Source organism: Balaenoptera musculus, chromosome 13, assembly GCF_009873245.2.
Source record: "Balaenoptera musculus isolate JJ_BM4_2016_0621 chromosome 13, mBalMus1.pri.v3, whole genome shotgun sequence".
Classification (NCBI taxonomy): domain Eukaryota; kingdom Metazoa; phylum Chordata; class Mammalia; order Artiodactyla; family Balaenopteridae; genus Balaenoptera; species Balaenoptera musculus.
Genome location: NC_045797.1, coordinates 27,539,285 through 27,561,129, shown reverse-complemented (window position 1 = coordinate 27,561,129; position 21,845 = coordinate 27,539,285). Strand labels below are relative to the sequence as shown.

The window sequence follows — 21,845 nt, the reverse complement described above, 5'->3', positions numbered from 1 at the left end:
CCTCTATGAAAGCGTCACCAGGGTCTACTCTTCTCTGCCTAGGAAGACGGCCCTGATGGCCCCCACCCAGAAACCCTGTCTCCCATGCCCCTTGCCCAGCCCTGACCCTCAGATAAGGTCTGGCCCGAGATGCTGGGTGGGGCAGTCACAGAGCAGCAGGATGGAGAGGACGCCCAGGGGGCGGGGAGTGTGGGGTTACTCACAGCGATGGAGACGGCACTGATGACAGCTCCCAGGTAGCCCTGGATGAACTTGGATGCAGGTGAAGGCTGGAAGACAGAGACAGAATTTCAGGTCCACTGGGTGTCCCAAGCTCCCACCCTCCACCCTTGCAAACGGCCCCAACCAGCAAGAGGCAATCCTGCCCCCCAGCCTGGAGGGGCAGGCAAGGAGGAAGGCCTCTGGAAGCCAAAGGGATCCAGGCCTCCCTCAACGCAGCTCCGCACATGGAAACACGGGGCAGCTATGTCCAGGGAGACGCCGACGGGTCTTCTGCCCTGCTCTAGAAAGGCCCTTGGCAGACACTGCTGGCTGCGGGTAGAAAATAGCAAGGGCCAAAGTGGGCCGTTTACGGCTGGGGCGAGCAGATCCAGTTTAGGAAGGCTAAATGTTGCAAGTGGGCTGTTTGGCACCCAGAGCATTTTCTCGGGGGACATGGCAGTGTCAAGGTGGCCACAGCCTGGCTGGTTCTCCCATGCAGGGCTTCCAGGCCAGTAGGAGACAGTTGCTAAATATTTCTACGGGAAAATGGATCCCAAGTTGCAACACGGAAAATTAAGGAAGATCTGAGGAACTACGACAGCAACTCTGGAGGTATTTGGTTTAAGGTGAACGGGAGCCATCTAAGCAGAGATGTGTGTGTGTGAAGCATGAGCAAGGCATGGGTCGAAGGTTTAGATGGGAGGAGGGGGAAGGTCCTCAGAGTATCAGGCCCTGAAGTTCCTACCATCCAGGACAGCTCATAACTCCCCTATCACTCCCCACCAAAGTTATAAATGTCCAGACCCTCTCCTCCCCAAACTGACAGCCCCCCAAGGGGAACTAGATTCCTCTGCTCTGCTGCCTTTGGACGGAAATGTGGGAGAATGGACCAAGGGGAAAGGCAGCCTTGCCAGCGAAGCAGGGGCCCAGCCGCTTCCTAGAGAAGAGAAGGGTGGCTGGACCTCCACTGTGAGCTCGTCCCAGGAGCGCAGGGGACTCTGGGGGAGGACGTGCCAGTCCTCTCAGACCCCTCACCCTCAAGAGCAGCCCTTTAGCTTTGCAGCCGACAATCCCGGGGCACTGAGGCAGCTTCCAGGCAAGCTTGGAGGAAGTTTAGAGGAAGTCAGTCCCCACGTGGCTGATGCTGTCCTGATCCAAGATCTGGGTATAAGCGCTGCCCAAGGAGAATTCTGAAGCCAGCGGAGCTCATCCCTTCGGCCGCGTGTGCCACACTCCCACGTCCTGGGCCTCCGTCACTTCACGTGAGCAGCCCCTCCCCAGCGGGGCCCCTCCTGAAGGCCTGGCAGTAAAACCCAGAGGAGAAGCCCTGATGGTGGCATGCCACAGTGTAGTGAGGGAGAGGGTCACCCCAGCCTGAAGCCTGACACCGGGTGGTGGTCTGCAATGCTCACCTTCGTAGCGTTCCGGTTTGCGTAGTTGACACAAGCGTTGTGGCTCTGGTTCAGCCACTGAAAGGCAATGGGGGGAGAGGAGAAGTCAGGAAAGGTGTGGTCACCTCCCTGGAAGCAGGCCTGGACCTGGGAGGCCACACCCCTCCAGAAAGACACGGGTGTGTAGTTCACGGTAGTTCCATCCATCCCCTGAGTTAGCGCGAGCAGCCGTCCTGGTTCGCCAGGACGGTGCAGTTCTAGCACTGAAAGGCCCCGGTCCTGGGAAACCCCTCAGTTCCTGGCAAACCAAGACACTGGTCCCACCCAGGCCAGCTACCCATCTCAGTCCAGAGATGGCCACCTCTCCCAAAATTCTGGTGTTCACTGCCCCAGATGGGCCCCACTGCCTTTGCCACATCACCCTTTTTATATTAATGACTGGACAGAAGCCAGTCATTAAGCCCCTGGAATGCCCGACAGCTCTGAGCCTCTTTCAAAATACCCCAGCCCAGTGCCCTACACCACCCGCAGAGCCCAGACACAGACACTATCAGGAGCTTTTTTTTTCAGGAAGACTCTGACATTTTCTCCTGAAGACAGACAGCTTTTTCTTCCTGCCCCTCTCTCTCTACATAGATACATACCGAGCTTCTACTGTTTTCAGAGAGCCATGCCCCAGACTGTCTCCAAGGGCAGAGACCAGGGTCCGTGATGCTTTTTCACCCACCTCACTACCTTGGAGTTGGGGGTGGATTACCTTCCCCACAGATCTGGGTAAGTCTGATGTCAAAATGAGGCTGTAGGGCTCAAGGTCACTGGCCATGGGACAAGCATCCAGGTGAGGGCACCCGCCAGCCCTCATCACCTCTGTGCAAAAGTCAGAGCACCTGTAATGGCCCAAGACTTGGGCTGCAGGCCCAAAGTCCTGGGGTTTCTCCCAGTGGCTTCTGGGCTAGGGAGGAGTAGGAAGTGGGGTGACTTTCCCCGAGGGGCCTGGATGGAGAGGAGACACTGGGGCAGGGTGTTCCAACCAGCACTTGTTGGGTGCCCCCTTCAGGAGTCCTCTGCTTGCACGGAAACTGTTACCTGCCAGAAGACAGTGGACGCCAATGTCTGATTGGGCAAGAGAAGACCAACCACCTATGAGAGAGAGAGAAAAGGCTGAAGAAGGCAAAAGAAACGCCCTACGCTTTTGCAAAGAAAAATGACACAGCCACGAACAAAAGTGAGCTGGATCTGTACAAACTGATGTGTATGATAAGTATATTCAAACTACTGCCCACAGTGAGATGATGTACGATGAAAAAACTTGGTTGCAGAATTATATGACAACATAATCCCATTTTTATAAAGAAAAAAAAATCTCACCAGATATATCCACATACACAAACACACATACATATACATATCTCCAGGCATGAAAAAAATCTGTAGCACAGCAGGTAGATGTCCCTGGAGGTCGGGTAACATGGTACTTTCTCACATTCTTCTTGAATATTTCTGTGTTCTTTTTAACAGTGGACATGCATATTTTCGTAATTGGTGGGCAGGGGAACAATAAAAACAAACCAGCAAACAAAAGGAACGCCTTTACTTCCACCCAGCTAACCCGGCTCTTTCACACCCTAGCCATCCAATAGGATTTCTGTGAGGATTCAATAAGAATCATTTCAAAGGCCTTAAGTGCTTTACAAAGACAAGTAGGGAAATTTATATATTATCTCTGGGCCCCCATGAAGCAACACCTACACTATGTTTAAGCTATTGAATGAAACATAGATGTCTAATAAGTATTTGCTGAATGTGCGAATGAATGAACAAATACACACATATGACCAAGTCTGGTTACATAAGTGTGGATCCATTAGTCCCAAAGCCCAAATATCACCTAAGACCTAGACTCAGTGACTTTGTTTTTTTGGTTTAAGTCAAGATTAATTGCCTGATCTTGACACTGACCAAATCTTAGACTTTGGGGATCCATGTGTGTCTCTCAAATTTACCTTTTGAGTGCTTGTGTGCAAAATAACATCTACCAAGTGCTGCTGTATATGGAAAAAATGTGCACAGCCATCCACATATTGACTTATTATTCTTGTAGATAAAATGGCTCTTTGGCAAGAATTTCTGTAAGGAATGTGTAAACATTCAATTCTATGCAGTAAATCAAACTCTAGACATCCTTAGCAGCATTAGTAAATCATGTTTTAAACATTAAAATGTTTTAAAACAGCGAACACACACACACACAGTTATATTTATTGGCCCATATCAGTTTGAATAAAATTACATAATGTAAATCCATTCCATAGTCCAATGAAGAATTACCTTATGATATTCTTCTTCCCAACTTGATTTTTCTTTGCAATGACAGCTTAGAGTGCTGGAGTGAGAATCAGGAGACCTTGGGTCTTAGCCTAGGCTCCATCCCTGTGTGATCTCCAGCAGAAGACATGCCCCTTTGGGGTTCTAGCTTTCTCCCCTATAGAGCGAAGAGGTTGACCTTGGAGGTCCTGTCTCTGTTTAAATTCTATTCTCAGGTTCCAGGTAGTAGGTGTGAAGTCAATACAGATGGTCCCATCGTCTATAAAGGGAATTTTCCCACCAGTCCTGCCAAGAAGTAACCCCAGGGGACCCAGGGCCTCATCCTAGCGCCCCAGTCAGGAGCCAGACCATAGAGAGGAAGCTGAGCCTAGAGAGGCCTAAAGCTGGGAACAGACAGCATGAGCCTGCGAGTGTGTGTTTGAATTTGTGTGTGTGCATTTGCATGCATGTGGATGTATGTATACACATGTGCATGTCTGACTGCCTCACAAAGCCTGAGGAAATAAAAGCTGTTTTCCACGGTTGGGAACTCAGCACATCATTCCCCCTAATCCGTTGGTTTATATAACACTGGTGTGTTATGAACTACATTGTATTCTCCCCCTCAATCCCCTTTGCGCCCCCTGAACAGTGCTTGGGTCACCAGGACCGTCATAAGATGTGGCCCATGGGACTCGTATTTACCAGACAGCCATTGTCCAGGACACTCCCTGCTCATTACGTTGGACCCCATCATGAATCCACGTGGAGGAAATTTTTCTGGCCTCAGGATCAGAAATTTATACTTCTGAACATCTGGTTTGCATCTGTCTTGCAAACACTGGGCACTCAACTGTGTCCCTCTTTGCACTGACTGTCAAGATGCCCAGGCCAGGTCATCTTACTTGTTTTTTCTTGTGGCATGCATTTTTTTATGTGATATCAAGTTTTTTTCAGAACAAACCGTAGCCCTAAACTAAACCAAACTAATACCCAGGCTATGCAATACACACACACACACACACACACAAAGTGTAACCAGTGAGTTTTTCACCTTGTTGGCCAACCTGACCAGCCTCCTGTCCCTAACTTCTGCCCAAACACGGGCCTGATGTCCATGTTGGGCACCTCTGACTCCGCATGCTTTCTTAAAGAGATGAATTGACTGATTGATTTTGCTAAGCACTTCTCCTTATGTCATTTGCCATGATCCTTATTACAACTCTGGGGCTGATTCACTTTGTTATAAAGCAGAAACTAACACACCATTGTAAAGCAATTGTACTCCAATAAAGATGTTAAAAAAAAAAAAAAAAGAAATGATAATGCCCTAAAAAAAAAAAAAAAAAACTCTGGGGCTCAGACAAAATAGAGATTACTTTCTATACTTTGCAAATGGGGCAACAGAGACTAGAGAAATTCAGTGATCTGCCCAAGGCTTTAAAGAAAGCTAGAGAAAGAGTCAGGTCTCCTGATTCCTGGCTTGGGGGCCCCAACTCTCTGATTTTAGGGGCTCCTTCTCCAGATCACCTGCCTGAATACAAAAGAAGAGTCACATTCTATGCCCATTTTCAAGCATCTTCTATGCACTGAGTCCCATACCGCTCCCAGTGGAGATTACCAGAAGAGATGAATATATAGCATCTAACCACAATAAACACAAGGACCAAACAGGAACATGTATGAGAATGCCCTTTATAACTCCTGGGCATGAAAATGACAAGATGCTTTAAACAGGTATCTGGATGTGTGTAAAATTGATAAATTCTAACATCCAAGCAGGAGTTCAGGAAGGGAGAGGTCTGGCTATCTGCCAAAGGAGGCGATAGGATGGAGCTGAGGTGTGCACGTGTGTGCTCGTGGGAGCAGGAACAGCTGAGAGACTGGCTTCATTGAAGGAGGTTCTTAAGGAAATCAGCAGACGGGAGTCCGGGGAAGGTGAGGTGAGAAGGCAGCGGACCACCATGCCACATTGGCCAAATGGGGTCCCAGGGAGCCATCTGAGGCTGAGGCAAGAGGAACAGGGATCCTGCCTTCCAGGTCCTACAGTCAGGCTGGTGGGGCCACGAGCACGCAGGTGCCAGCCCCATTCCCTATTAGGCAACACGCAGCACCATCTGCACAATCCCAGGAGCAAGAGCAGATATTTTATAATTTCCTTTTTTCTTTTTAAGTCTAAATTAAAAATAAATGTTCCTTCAGTTCTCAGATGTATATCTCTGCTGCAACCTGCCCACATTCCCTCACGCTGCCCTTTCCAGAACGTGGCAGGGGAAAGGAGGAAAGAGATGAACAGAGAGAGGGAGCCAGTCCGCCGGCTTCAATGCCAGTGGATTGCACCTCTTCCAAGGAGACGCTTCAGGCGTGGCCGCGTGGCGGGTGGAGAGAGCCCAGAAAGCGGCTGGGACCAGGGAACGTAGAAGGAGAGCCAACAGCCAGAATTCCCAGCCCAGCCTGCACCCTATCTTGCTGCAGGGCCTCGGCCAAATCGCACATCCTATCTTTGCTCCCATTTATAGTTCATAACACGACTGGGGTCCCCTCCACAGCTCCCACCCCCGGCAGCTGTCCTCTCCGCACATCTGTCTGCCTTTGGTTCCCCTTCCCCTTGGGTGGCCGGCCATGGGCCCTGACGATCAACGCTCAGGCTCTGGTGGTGGGAGGAGCTGGACTCAAATCCTGGTTCTAGTACTTACCGGCTGTGTGACCACACACAAGTTACTTGAGTTCTTTGTGCCTCTGTTTCTTCATCTGTTAAATGGGGACAATCCTGGTACCTCTCCGGATGATCAAGAGAGGAAGTAAGGCGTGGAAAGAATTTGGCACAGTGTCTGGCACGCAGCACGTGCTCACTAGGTGTTGTTAAATGTTAGTATCGTTCCTTTCCTTCTATCTCATTCTTTTCTAGTCTTTGCTGGTCTCTCATTTCTCTGAACTCCACAGTCTACATTCACAATTGAGCATCATTTAGCCCCAGTCTTGTCTTTGAACACAAGGCTTATCCCATAAAGGATAGTGAGTTCCTGATGGTAGAATTAGGGCTTTTCTCTCTGATGTCCCCCAAAGCACTCAGCACAAAGCTGGGCCCACACCACACACTGGAAGAACATTGCTAATTCATTATTAAGAACATTAATTCATTCTCGGCTAGAGAAAAGATCCATGATGGATTGTGACAATGACCACCGTCACCCATCTCTTTCTTCGTCCTTTTATTAAAGTCTGATTGCATGAGGCTATTGGCCTTTGGAGAGGGGGGCAGATTGAGTTTTGGTCCCAATTCTTCACTCCTCCCTGCATCCATACCCATGCCAGGGGAGGAATTCGTTTCCATGCTCTTGGTGTTGCTTGGCCATATGACTTGTTTTGGCCAATGGCATGTGGGAGCAAGTGGCAGTGTGCCAGTTCTAAGCCCAGACCTCAGAGGCCTCATATGTTTCTGCTGGCCCTCTGTGCTCCTAACATTGCCAAGAGGAGACATGTCCTGACTAGTGTCCTCATCCGAGGATAAGATGTGAGGAGCAGAGTCCAGCCTGGGTGAGCTGACTCCCAGTTGACCCCAGACCTGCAGTGAGAAGCAAAACTGCCTCAGTCAAGCCCAGTCTAGATCAGCCAAACCCTGGGTAACTGCAGATCCCTAAGAATGAATGCTTATGGCTGCCACTGAAATTTTGTGGATGTTTGTTACACAGCACTATAGTAGCAAGAGCTGATTGATACAGGGATTACTACATATGAAGAGTGAATATGCTATCCTCCCTGAGAAAAATTTTTTACCATTACTAATGCACCTTGAATTATATCTTCCCTAGTGATACTGGTTCCTGAGCAGCCTAGCTTATCTACCCACTTCACCTGGTGACCATTGGCCCAACTCTGCGGCCTCCCTGGCTAGTCCAGGAAGAAGGGAAGTTTGTGTTTGAGCCTCGTCTCAGGACAGAATCAGGAATGGGGCCAACTGCACCCATATGGCAACTGGCTCACAAGAAAACTCACATCTTCACTTCAGGCCTCCGCTGTCAGAGTGTTCTAACCTCTGCAGAGAGATGAGGTCTCAGTGTGAGAGAGAGGCACCACCAAATATCTCAATCTACTTGGCCAGAACTGGGACACGAACAGTTGACGACAAGGACAAGGAAGCAAGGCCTCTGGTCACAATTCTGTGCACTGTGATATTGGGACTCAGAACTGAGCAACCCCCTACCCCATAAGAAAGTGACTTAGCGATAAGAAAAGAAGACTTTTTAAAAGTATTTTAAAAATCCAGAGGGGAAACAGTGTGTGTGCCAAAACAACTGGGTGGTGAAACTTAAGTCAGAGGAAGACCACAGGGCACAGAATCGCCTTGCTTGGCAAAATAATGGCAGAAATAACTGGTCCTCCCACCCTCCACCCCATCTCCATTTGGCTAATCCCTCCTCATCCTCCAGGTTTCAGCTTAGTTGTCACTTCCTCCAGGAAGCCTTCCCTGGCCCTCAACATGATGTTAGATTATATGCTCTCTCAGCACCCTGCCTGCCTTCTTTGCAGTATTCATCTCAGTAGTAAATATCTGTTTAAATTCTATCTTCCTTGAGAGCTTCCAGAAGCTTCAGAGGGGTGAGACCATATGACATTCACTTCTCAAATACCTGGGAGTCCTTGCTGGCGAAGCAACAGTCCTTTGGCATCATACCCTTTTCCTCCACACTGACTCACTCAATTCTAAAATGTTCCTCTTACTTTGCAAAAGACCTTCCATGGGCCCCAGAACTCAACAATTTGCCTGTTTTTTCCTTCTACTTTGTCTCCACCTTCTGATTTATATAGCTAATGATCTGAAAAGTAACACTTCGGTGCATTAGGGGTGCTGCTATTTAAAGGATCCCAACCAGTTAAAGAAAATATCTTTTGTCAAATGAATGTTTGTCCCTGACTGGCAATTCCAGCTTAATGAGCAACAACTCTTGGATGGTATAAATTAAGCCAAAATGACTGGTATCCGAGTCTGGGACGAGGAGGGTTGGAAGGTGTCAGAAAGGCCCTGGGACTCAGCCAAATCCTCACATAAGTGAACCCTCCATGGTCCACCCTTCCTCCCCGCAGAGATGACTTGACTTACACCAGCACTTTTGGAGAAATGGGGTTTCTAAGTCCACACGATCATCTGCAGTGTTAAAATGAGAGGGTTCAGAGTAGAGTCCAAGCTCCAAATGTCCCAAGACAGAAACCTGGTTTGGACATAACCCGAGGCCTCTGGACTCACTGACAGGATGCTCCCGGCCTGCCCTCCTCAGTCTCCCAGCTGGATAGGGGGGTTCTGGCCTTGAGTTCTGAGACTTCCAGAATGACAGGGGGAGGGGAGAGGAAGACAGCAGCGCCAGGGAGCTCAGGCCTGAGAGGGGAGGCACGATGTCACCTGGGAGAACCTCAAGCCCACAAGAGAAACCCAGCTCCCTGCCCTGAGACATTATGGGAGCCAAGGGTAAAGGCTGGCAGCTGGGGAAACGCAGAGAGGACGGGATGGGGGCCAGGACCCTGGCCCCACCTCTCCCCAGCCACACATGCCCGGAGAGGACAGGGCTGCACACCTCTCAGTGGAAACGTGGGAACTGAGATGCCAATTATAAGAAGTGACCACGGTTGGTGGGGTTCTTCTGGGGAGGTACCTGAAAAAGGGGAGCCATGAACTGCACCAGCCTCGGGAACAGCCTTGGTGGTGCACTGGCTTTAGCCGCCATGCTTATGTATAAATTGGGATCTCTTTGCCACACATCAAAGGGGGAAAAGTTTCCATCTTCAAATGTTAAGCTTAAAATAAGACACTACATGGGTGCCAGTAGATCTGTGAAATCTGCTGACTAAACTGGCACCAGCTTCTGGGAAAAAACCAGCTCGTTTCTCCTGAGCTCTGGGAGTGAGCAGGGTAGGGGCGGGGTTACTCTCAGGCAAGGTGACAACAGCGTGGGGGGTCAAGTCAGGGATGCTCACCTGGGCAGGAGGCAGTTTAGATGTTGCTTCCAGAAGCATCTTAGTCGAGGCACCTGCCAGCCTTACTCACTCCTTCCCTTTATCACTCAGGGACCCAGTTCTAGCACATTCGCTGGCACCCCATTTCTATTTTGGTAAGCATTTTAGTGGTTTCTGCATGTGTATATTTCTTACCCATTCTATCGCAGCAGGGGCTTCCCTAAGGCATGGACTGGAACCTTCACTCGCCTTCAGACCAGGCGTTTGCTGAGATGTTCAGCGCTACCCGGCGACAGCAGGGTCTTAGGGGAGCTGATGTGGCTGGTGGGAGCCAGGCCTCGGGTGGAAGTGCCGGGACAGCCACAGTGCTCCCTCCTTACTGGGCGAGGCAGTGGCCCCGGGAGGGAGTGGGACCAACGAGTCCTCACATTGCTTATCCACGTCAAAGTGCCTGGATGGAAGGCTACAGGTTCTCCACGACCAGTGGCTCCTCTTGGGACCTGGCCTCTGGCCCAGCTGTTCTGAATCCTGGAATACAACTATTCGGGGCTAGGAAGTGAGGCTAGGTGAGCCTGTCATTTTGGCTCTGGCTGCCACTGAGGCCATCCCAGGTCATGCTGCCCATTTGCTTCAGTCAAGTGTTCATACAGGATCTCAGATTCCCGGGATTCCTATTCTCACATTCTACACATTTATCCACTGAGGGATGTTTGCTCCAGGCTGGGAGAGGACTGGTCCTGATAGGACATTCACAGCGTCTACTTCAGCAGTAAACCCCTGAACAACACGGGAGTGGATCAGCACCCAAGTTCCCATGATGCCTAGAAGGCCATAGTGACCCTGAAGTGATTGATTTGTCTTACGAAGAGGAGAGAGTGGAAAAATATGGGGTGTCCTCAATAACACCTGTGAACTAGACACAGTGCTGGCATCCCTTGGGTTAGCTAGTTTATCCCAGTTGATGGCAGCCATTAATTTTGAAAGGGTCCAGTTGGCCTCTTATGAGGAATAAGCCCCAAACTCAACTTCTCTGGCTTGGGAGAGATGATACTGCCAAAAGATATATCTTTTTATTTTTAAGCATTGATGGAATATTTATTAAAATTACTATGGCAGATTCTTGTTTGCCTACCTATAGCTATTCTTCACTTCTTTCTCACTAACAGAATCCCTATAATTAGGGATTGACTATATATCCAGCTAAGTTCTACATGCAATATAAACAGAACTGTTCTGTGATGCTTTGAAGAAGACTACTTAAAGGGGAATGACTCAGCTAGGAGGTACATCCTTTTACTTCTCCCTTCTTTCTCCTCCCTGGGATGTGGCTGTGATGACTGGAACTTCAGCAGCCATTCTGGGCTATGAGGTGACTGACACTAGAAGGCAGCACTGAGAATGGTGTAGAAAAATGGAAGCCTGGATTCCTGATGACTGTGGGGATCTGCCTACCACCAAAATTCTTTGGTATGAGAGAGAAATAAATTATTTTGTTTAAGTTACTGTTATTTTGAACTTTTTGTTATATACAAGTGGTCCTACTCCTAACTGATATAATCATATACTATGCTACAAAGAAAACCATAATAAATCTCAAATGGCAAAATTGTAGCGGTCACTCTCTCTGAAAATGAGATAAACTAGAAAATAATAAAAAAAGAATATATCCTTTTAAAACCCAGTCATTTGGAATTTAAAATGCATTCTTCTGACTATCTAACAGACTAAAGAGGATTCAAAGGTATAATTTCAAACTTATTTAGAAAATAAAAACATAGATCACTATATATGAAAACGTATTAAACATAACCAAGTATTCGATATACTCAGAAGCAAATTCAGAGCCCTAAACAGCTTCATTAGAAGGAAAGAATGAGAATAAATAAGAATAAATTCAAGGCAAAAGATTAAAAAACCAGCCACAAACAAATCAAAGAGGAAAAGTGGATATTATAAAAACAAGAGCAAAAATGAATAAATTAGAAAATGAAAACAGAAGAATTGATAGATACATCTAAGAACTGATTCCCGGACACAAATCTCACAAATCTAGTTATTTTAATAAAGGAGATGGAGGTGAGAAGTGGGGACAAGACTCAAAACTCAATCCAAGGAAAGATCATTATATTTTAAAAATTAATATTTAAAACTTTTCTACAACAAAGATACCAGAGAGTAAAGGAAGAACAGCTGGGAGAGAGATCTGCAATATATATAATTCAAAGGATTAATATCCGAAATATATAAGGAATGCTTACAAATCAATTAGGAAAATACAGCAAATGGAAGAATGGACAAAGAATGTTAACAGCTAATTCACGGAAGAGGAAATGTAAATAGCCAATAAATATATGAAAAGAAGTGAGATCTTTTTGGTGTTCAGGGAAATGTGCATTGCCTTTTACACAGCAAACTCAGTTTCTGGAATGGGCCCTTAAGAAATCATCATACTTGTGCAAAAAGAACTTTATAAGGATTTTTCACAGCACTGTTATTTCTAATAGCAAATAATCAGAAACAATCTAAATCCATCACTATGGGAGAGAATGCTACTCAGCAGGAAAAACTAAGAAAGGAGGGAAGGAAGGAAGGAAGGGAGGGAGGGAGGAAGGGAGGGAGGGGATCCTTATGTAGGCAAACTGCTAAGTGTAATTAAGCTATTTGCAGATAAATAAGTGTATTTTTACTTATAAAATATATCTATCTAAAAACAAATTTTTAGTGATGATTCATATCTTTGCAAATTCCTAGAAAAAAACCTGAAAGTTCACACCAGACTTCTCACAGAGGTTACTTCTAGGAGTAGATTTGGAGTTGAGGGTCGTCGGAGGAACTTTACTTCTTTTTTTTTTTTTTTCATTGTTTGAATTCTGAGCTGAGAGAACATATTCATGCATTACTTGTATAACTTTAAAAATATTCTTTAAAAAAATTCTTGGTGATATTTTTGAATTCCAAAGAACATATTCATGTATTACTTGTATAATTTTATAAAATACATGGAGTTTTTTTTTAATCCTAAGGATATTTCTGCACTCCAAAGATAAAGAGAAAAAATACCAAAAGATCCCAAAGGGAATGGGGGAGGTTTACCCATAAAGAAAAAGAGAATCAGGCCAACTATTGTTCATGTATAAGAGGGAAAAAACGTCATTTCAGATATGCAAGGACTCAGAAAGTATTGCCCACACACTCAATATTATTCAAAGAAGTACTCTAGCAAAACACAGAGAACACACACACACACGAAAAGCCTAAAAAATTGTGAAGTTTAATATAGGTGTTAAGCAAGGATTCAAAAAACTGGTGAGATTCCAGATTATTTCCAAAATCTTGACAGGTGTGTATGGGTGAAATGGTAGAGTAGAGAGTAGGGTAAAACGGTATGCTAAAAGTCTCTTCCTTTATGGGTAGGGTTGGGGAGGTCCTATTTACTATTCAATTATTGATATTGATAAGGTAGATACAGCGAAATCTCTCCATAAAATATTATAGGAGAATGGTAATTAGAGAGGATTAGATGCTCCCCTTCCAAACTACTTAAGAAATCAAAAGGACCAATGAAAATTACCACTCTAGTACAAATCAGGAAAATAAATGGAAACAATAACAAACTTGATAAGAAAACCAACAAACAAACTACTTGATGGCTGGGATAAGTGCTCACAATAACCAGTGGCAGAATAAATATGAATGGGTTCCATTAATTATTAAAGTTAAAGACAGAGTTTCTCAAACTGGGTAAAGAAAAGTAGAATTCAGCTCAATTTTGTCTACGAGTGACATATACACAGAAATTAAATATCACTCTGATATAAATGTGTAGGCAATAATTTACAAGGCAAATAAACAAAATGGGAATAGAAATATTAATATGAGATGAAATAGAATTCAAGACAACAATATTCAGTGAAACAGGGATATTTCGTGTGTGTGTGTGTGTGAAAGAAAGAAAGAGAGAGAGGTGGGAAGGTGGAGATTATAACATCAAGAAGATAAAAATGTCATGAACACACCAAACCCCACTGCACTGAAATATATACAGCAAAAACTATAAGAAATGCAAGGAAATTAAACGCACACAATTACAGTGGGGGAAACATAATACTTTCTCAGAATATTTCAGAACAATGTAGAAGTTTCAGGGAAACTACAAAAGGATAGTGATGAGAATGATATTCCCTATACATGTTGATATATATTTAAAATATATGTATAAAATGAAACATTGCAAGCATACAGAGAAGTCTAGAGGATACTACAATGAATATCCACATACTGCCAAATCTTATCATTTTGTCAAATTTTTGTGAAAATTTTATCTTTTTAAAAGATGAAACATAACAGATACAAATGAAGCACCTCCTGTTCTGCTAGATTCCATTGCCTTCTCTCTCTCTCCAGAGGTAAGTAGTATCATGAATCTGCTGCTAACTGTTCCCATGAATGTTTTTATGGATCCTTGAAAAATATACCCATAAATATATATATAATATTGCTTTGCATATTAAAACATTATATAAATGACATCAGACAGTATTATTACTCTGCTACTGTTTTTTCATTCATCATTGTTTTTGAGATTTATCAATATTGATAAATGTAGCCCTGTTCATTATTTTCTTTCCTGTGTTAAGTATTCCATTGCATGACTAAATCATGAATATTTATCCATTCTCTTGATGGACATTTCAGTGGTTTCCTTTTTTTTTTGCTATTATAAACAATGCTGCAAATATTTTCTTTTCATATTTAATGTGTTTTGTGTATGAGGTGAAATCTAACTTTATTTCTTTTTCACATAGGTAGCACCATTTGTTAGATGGTCCATCCTTCTTCTCCACTGAATTGTCAAAAATCAAGCTTCCATATGAGTATGGGCATGTTTCCAGACTTTCTATTCTGTTGCAATGATCTATTTGCTTATCCCCAAACCAAAACCAAACTGTCTTATACTACTTAGTAGGGTGACTCTCCTCTTACCATCTCATTCTTTTTTTTTTTTTTTTTTTGGCTGCGTTGGGTTTCCATTGCAGTGCACGGGCTTCTCATTGTGGTGGCTTCTCTTGTTGCGGAGCACAGGCTGGAGGCGCACGGGCTTCATTAGCTGCGGGGCGTGGGCTCAGTAGTTGTGGCACGTGGGCTTCAGAGCACAGGCTCAGTAGTTGTGGCACACGGGCTTAGTTGCTCCGTGGCATGTGGGATCTTCCCGGACCAGGGATCGAACCCACTTCCCTTGCATTGGCAGGTGGATTCTTAATCACTGTGCCACCAGGGAAGTCCCACCACTTCATTCTTGAAAATTGTCTTGGCCGTTCTTGGCCCTTAGCTTGTTCACATAATTTTTAGTATCAACTTGTCAAGTTCCATGAAAAATCTTGCTGAGATTTTGATTGGAATTTTATTGAGTATAATTAGAAGAAAATGGGTATCTTCATGATAACGAATATTCCCACCCAAGGTGATGTATTTCTCCATTTATTTAGATCTCCAATGTCCTTCAATAAAGTTTTATAAGTTTTTCCATAAAGATCTTGCATATCCTTTCTTGAATTTATTTTTGGTAACTTATCATTCTAAGTGCTATTATAAATGCTTTCTTTTTAAAAAAAATATCATGTTCTAGATGTTTGTTATAGGTTTATAGGCATACAGCAATTATTTTGTATACTTGTCTTACATCCAGAAATCTTATAAAATAGTAGTTCCAATAGTTTGCCTATTCTCATGAAAAATTTTGTTTCTTCCTTTCCAATCCTAATACTGGTCATTTATTTTTTTATGTCTTCTTGTACTTGTTAGTCTCCTAGGAAAATGCTGGATAGAAGCACTACTATCAGGCATTCTTACCCTGTCCCAGACATTAAGATTTTACCTTTATCTGATTCATCTTTAAGAATGGTTCTTGCTATGGGGTTGGGGTTTTTTTTTGTTTTTTGTTTTTTGACAGATACTGTATTAAGTTAATGAAGCTCCCTTTTAGATCTAACTTTCTCTTTTAAAAAAATTATAAATGGAGTTATGTTTTATCAAATGATTTTTCTGTATCTACTGAGATCATCATGTTTCTCCTTCAATTTGTTAATGTGATGAACTATATTAATACATTCTCTAATGTTACCATTTTTGGTAAATCCTTTTTGATATATTTTAATACAGTGCTGGATTCAACTTGCTATTATTTCATTTAGACTATGTGTAATTTCATAAGTGATACTGGCCTATAATTTTTCTTTCTTATACTTACTTCTTTGGTATTGGTCTCAAAGTGCCTCATAAATGAATTGGGGAATATTTCCTCTTTTTTATTCTCTTTAAAGAGTTTTGTAAAGATTGAGTTTGGCTATTCCTTTGAGTGTAGTCACCTGAAAGATCATGGGAGCCTAGTGGTAATTTCTGATTTGTTACTTCTTTGGTGCATATATTTTAAGCAACTGATAATTTCTTTCTATTTACAGGTCTTTTCAAATTCTATATTTCCTCTTGCTAGGCAGTTTTTGGTAACCTGTACTTTCTCAGAAATGTATCCATTTTTTCTAAGTCTTCAAATTTACTGCCCCAGATTGTTCAATGCATTTCGATCTTTTAAACTTCTATTATATCTGTAATTATTATACTTTTTAGTCCTAGTATTTTTTATTTGTATCTTCTCTCTTTTTTCTTGCCCAGTATTGCCAGAAATGTCTATTTAATTAGTCCTTACATAGAAGCTAGGAAGTTACCCTCAAGATATATCTCCAACAATATCAAAACACATATGCACAAGACTATTCTTGCATTATTCATATTGGCAAAATAATGGAAATAGTCTAAATGTCCATATGTAGAAAAATAGTTGAATAAATTATGGTACTTCCGTGTAGTATACTACTACGCAGCTATTTAAAAAAAAAAAAAAGAATGAGGAAGATAGCTATAAACTGATACACTGTGATTTCCAGGATATGTCATTAAGCAAAAAAAACATTGTGCAAAAGGGTTATATAGTATGGTACCTTTTATAGAAAAAAGAAAGGGAAATGTATTTGTATTTGCTTATTTTTACAAAAAGAAATAGGAAGGATAAAATTATTTACTTAGACAGGATGGGTGAGAAGGAGGTAGAAGGGATAGAGAGGGAAATGGGACTTTTATTATGCCTTTTTTATATAGCTTTTGACTTTTGAACTATGTTGACATTTTATATAGTTCCCAAAATAAATCAATAAGAATGGGGAAACATCTGAAATTCAATGGCAACAGAAATGAATAAACCTAACTGTATATCAAATAAATAACATATACACACAGAAGAAAATAATTAATTCAAATAACCTTTTTTTTTAAATTCAAATAACTTTTGAACACAGTTCTCTGACTATATACTCTCAGTAGGATCTATTCAATGGACAAAAAGAACTTCAAAGAAATCTCAAGCTTTACTTAATACATTTTGCCGGGGGGAAGGGGGCGATTAATACGTGTTTGAGTGGCATTAATGTAGCAATTCTGAAATTCTTTTATTTGTATATATAAGATTTAGTAACTGAATAAATACATTGTTGTTGTATTCTCATTCAGGGAGAAGGAAGATGTAGATATAGACTGGAAGGAGGGGAAGAACTCTGAGATGTTGGATTGGAATTAGAGGTATTAGTATGAAGTCATGATTTTTAAAAAGTTGTATGTCCTAGCTCTGTCTGCTAAGAGGGCCTAGAAACAATGACACGCCAGTAACAGTGAGCACACCTAACTTTCCAGATTTTGGTTTCTAAATACCATTCCCCTCTAAAAGGAACCAGGGCTCTTTGGAGAAATGGGGCAGAGAAACTACAAGATGAGTTTGGAATATCCATACATTGTGCCAGAAAGTATTGAAGTACATACTCATAGCATAAAAAAGACATGTCAAATGGACACTGAAATTGCTTTAAAGGGTTTCTATTGGTCAAACTTGGCACAATTTGTATATACAAATGAATAATGAAAAAAGTAAATTATTATCCACTGAATACAAAAAATATACAAGACCATACTGATAGTTTTAAAAAACAAGAAAGTGGGAGGCAGAAGGGAAGACTCTTATTTACAGGAGGCTGCCAATTAAAAAGCATAGAATGAATGATATTTATGAAATATATAGGAAACTTTCAGACTAGGTAAATATCCTGTTCCCAATCAGTTTTTCACTTAGTGGTTTTAACAGCTGTTGGTCATTCTTGTCTGTTTCCTGCTTTAGGCTAAGATGAAAAAAAGTTACTATAAACATTTATATATAGATCTTTGTGTGGACATATGTATTCACTTCTCTTGAAGTAAATACCTAAATGTAGGATTGCTGGCTCACATTGTAGGTGTATGTTTATAAGAAATTGCAATACCATTTTCCACATACACCTGCCCTGATCCCAATCCCAATTCTAGGATCACATCCCGCATTTAGTTGTTATCTCTTTAGCCTGCTAGGTACAATGCAAGAGAAATGAGGATGTGTGTAGGGGTGTGGGTGTATGTGTGCGTGTGTGTATCTCTATATATATCCTCTAAAAGACTTGTACAATCATGTTCAAAGCATGTTGTTGTAAACTCCAAACTGGAAACAACCCAAATGTCTACCAACAGTAGGATGAATAAAGAAATTTCAATATAGTTATAGCAGTGGAATATTATACAGCCATGAAAAAGAACAAGCTAATACTACATATAACAATAAGTCTCATAAACAATTGGGTGAAAGAAGCCAAGTCCCCAAAAAGTACATTTATATAAGTGATTCCATTTATATAAAGTTCAATACCAGGCAAAATGAGAATATAATGAAGGAGTCAGAAAAGTGGTTCCCTGTGAGGTTAGTGACTGAGAGGGGTACATAAGAGGTATCTGAGATGCTGGTAATGCACTGTATCTTTATCTAAGTGATATTTACTTAGATGAGCTCACTTTGTGAAAACTTATCAAGCCGTACATTTATGACAAATGCACCCTTTCTGTACATTTGTTTTACTCCAATATAAAAAGATTAACAGTAAGCTTAATCCTGATTTCAAAACAGAACAAAAATAATGCTGAATTCTCCAGTTTTCAGAAGGCACCCTTACTTTCCGACTTCCCAAGCTTTCTGGGAAAACTTCCCAGTAATCAAACCAGCATGTCCTAATTAACGACAATACTTGGAATGGGAAATATACAGGAATGAAGGCACTTTGAGGCCCTGTTGGGTGTACATTGGCACACCTTCTGTGGAAAGAGGTTTGACAATACACATCAAGAGAATTAAAAAGAGGGGCTTCCCTGGTGGCGCAGTGGTTGGGAGTCTGCCTGCCAATGCAGGGGACACGGGTTCGAGCCCTGGTCTGGGAAGATCCCACATGCCATGGAGCAACTAGGCCCGTGAGCCACAACTACTGAGCCTGCGCGTCTGGAGCCTGTGCTCCACAACGAGAGAGGCCACGACAGTGAGAGGCCCGCGCACCGCGATGAGGAGTGGCTCCTGCTCGCCGCAACTGGAGAAAGCCCTCGCACAGAAACAAAGACCCAACACAGCCAAAAATAAATAAATAAATAAATAAATAAATAAATAAATAAATAAATAAAACTTCTAAAAAAAAAAAAAGAGAGAGAATTAAAAAGAAATATATGAGATTTTCTCCAGTGAGTCCCCTCCAGGAATTTATCCTAAATCAACAACTCAAATATTTATGAACAGCGATGTAAAGTTATACATTAAAAATTTTTTTTAGAAAAGAAAGCCCTTTGAAGGTAATACTTACAATTGGCGTCCCAAAAGGAATGTAACCTGTGAGAGGACAGAGAGAAGAGTCGGGTTTTATAATCCCACCTGACTCTGCCCCACCTGCCTTTCAACTGGGAGGCCAGAGAGACCTCTGGCTTTGGTCTTGGCAGTGGCCCCAGTGAGAGGGCTCAGGTCAGTTAAGCAGGAGGCACCTCTAGCCCCAGACCTTTTCCCAGCCCAGCCCTCCCCAAGACAGAGGGCTCCCCTGTGTCCCCCAACCTCCTTGTCTCTGTTCCCCTCAGCCCTCACTCGCCCCCAAAGCCAGGGCCCCATTCCTGAAGGAGGCGCCCGCGGCAGGGGCGCCGCCACTCTGCACTTGGTGGTCCTCCCACCATTTCCTCCGGGAGGCACGAAGCCCCGCCAGCCTCACCACAATGTCTCTGGAGGCCCTGCGATGTCCTCCTCCTTCCCTCAGCCTGTCTTTCTAAAACACACCCTTACTTTCCCAGCCTCATGACCATTTCTGGAAAGGACATTCCCTACCCACCTGAGATGTGTGCCTCTAAGTGCCAGAGCTCTTTGAATCTCTAGGGCCCCGGCTGGACGTCCTCAGCAGAGCAGGAAAGGGCTGGCATGAAGTGCAGCTGGGCCCTGGCCGTCTCCCCAGGGCTCAGGGCCCCCAGGCTATGGCAAGGCCCCCTCCCCCAGCCTCCCTGCTGTAGGTGGGCATCCTCCTGTCCCAGCCGCTAACTTACGGCAGCCAGTCAGCTGGTGGCCCAGCAGCAGGGAACACACTTGCATGGGTTACGTCTAGAGCAAAGGTTGGTGTCCTGCGTGTGCATATTTGTACACATGAGCCGCCACTCTCCTACCCACACCCCTCCAGGGAGAGGCCCAAAGACTGATCAGAGAATCGCAGAATAAGCCAGTCTCAGGAGGAGAGCCTGCTATGGCCCCACGCAGGCACTGGGGAGGACCTACAGCCGCAGCTACAAGAGCCTTCACCGCCTTGGAGTTCCTCACGGCAAAGCAGGGGTCACCGGGCACTAACTGCCCGTTTGCACAGTGACATCATGTGCTTGTCTATTCTCTCAGCCCCAGGAGTTCACGCTCGCTGAGGGTGGGGACCCTGACTAACCTCCTGCGCTGAGAACACCCACTGGTAGGGACCCTTCCTCCAGCCGCCTGAGGGCTTCCCAAGGCAGCAGCCACCAGGCCTCCCACCCGCCCTGTGACTCAGGGGTGGGGGGTACACTCCGTCGCACTGAGAAACGGCGTGGAGGAGGCATCAGCACGCTGGTGTGAGTCTGACCTCCGCTGTGTGACTCTGGACAAGGCCCTTAGCCTCTCAGAACTGTAGGCAGGACAGCCACGCCGGCCCCAGCCAGTGTATGGGCAAGTGCTTTCTAGGTCATTACGCTCTACACAACAGAGCTGCCCCCTAGTGACCACAGGGCAGGGGCTTCCTGGGGGCAGGGATCTTATACCCATTCCCCCATTACCCTCTCTGCCCACTGGTCTCCACAGAACGGGAATCCGCCTCCCTGTGCGTGTAGTGGTGCAAATGTAGTGCATACATTCAGAAGGGCAGGTTAAAAGTAGGATCAGAGACAAGGGAGTTAGTCTGGGGGTTAACTGCATGAAAAGGCTGAGTAGGGAGCAGGGCTTGGAAGGAAGGCACGCAGTGTGCACAGGTGAGAGAGGAGTGGCTCATGGAAGGCAGGGCTTGCCCTAGCAGGCGTCACCCTGGGGCTGCTGCTGAGTGAGTGGGCTGTAACCTGGCGTTGGGGGCACCAGATTCACCTGTGGAGGCCTCGGCTCTACCCCAGCTGCTCCGGCAGAAAAGGCAGACAGGCACATTTTAAAAGCTCCGTAGGCTGGCCAGTCCTGTACAGTTGAGGCAAAGTGACCATGCAGGTGCGAGTGTGGTCGTGTGTGTAACAGGCTCTGTACGTCCCTCAGGCCAAGCGCATCTGGACACTCCTGGAGCTGTGACCACTGTAATCGGCCCAGGCTAGGCAGAACCAGAGGTTCCCAAGGGCTTACCTGACATTCTAAAGGGCATGAAGATCTTCTCATTGGTGTCCGGGTGTAGAATAGCCTGCCAAGAGCCGGGAACAGAGCACAGGGTGACAGCTGGGGAGGGAGATGGGAGATGGGACATGGGAGGGGGGAGGGGGAGGACCGCTCCCCCAGGAAGACTTAGGTGGCCAATGGCTGTATCCCACCTTGCCTTGTGGCCAGTCAATCCTTCCCACCACTCGGGGCAAGAGAAAACCAAACATGGG

General features: G+C 44.5%; 1 protein-coding gene across 2 annotated transcripts in view; it reads right to left on the bottom strand.

Moving 5' to 3' along the window:
* SFXN5 (sideroflexin 5) overlaps positions 1–21,845 on the bottom strand; it is a 114,990-nt gene that overhangs the window by 54,271 nt on the left and 38,874 nt on the right. For both annotated transcript variants that reach the window (XM_036873539.1, XM_036873540.1), the window contains exons 5-9: positions 21,604–21,658; positions 19,595–19,620; positions 2,679–2,732; positions 1,614–1,670; positions 204–269 (exon numbers count right to left, since the gene is read on the bottom strand). In XM_036873539.1, the coding sequence (XP_036729434.1) occupies positions 204–269; positions 1,614–1,670; positions 2,679–2,732; positions 19,595–19,620; positions 21,604–21,658 (258 nt within the window). The remainder of the gene's footprint in view (positions 1–203; positions 270–1,613; positions 1,671–2,678; positions 2,733–19,594; positions 19,621–21,603; positions 21,659–21,845) is intronic.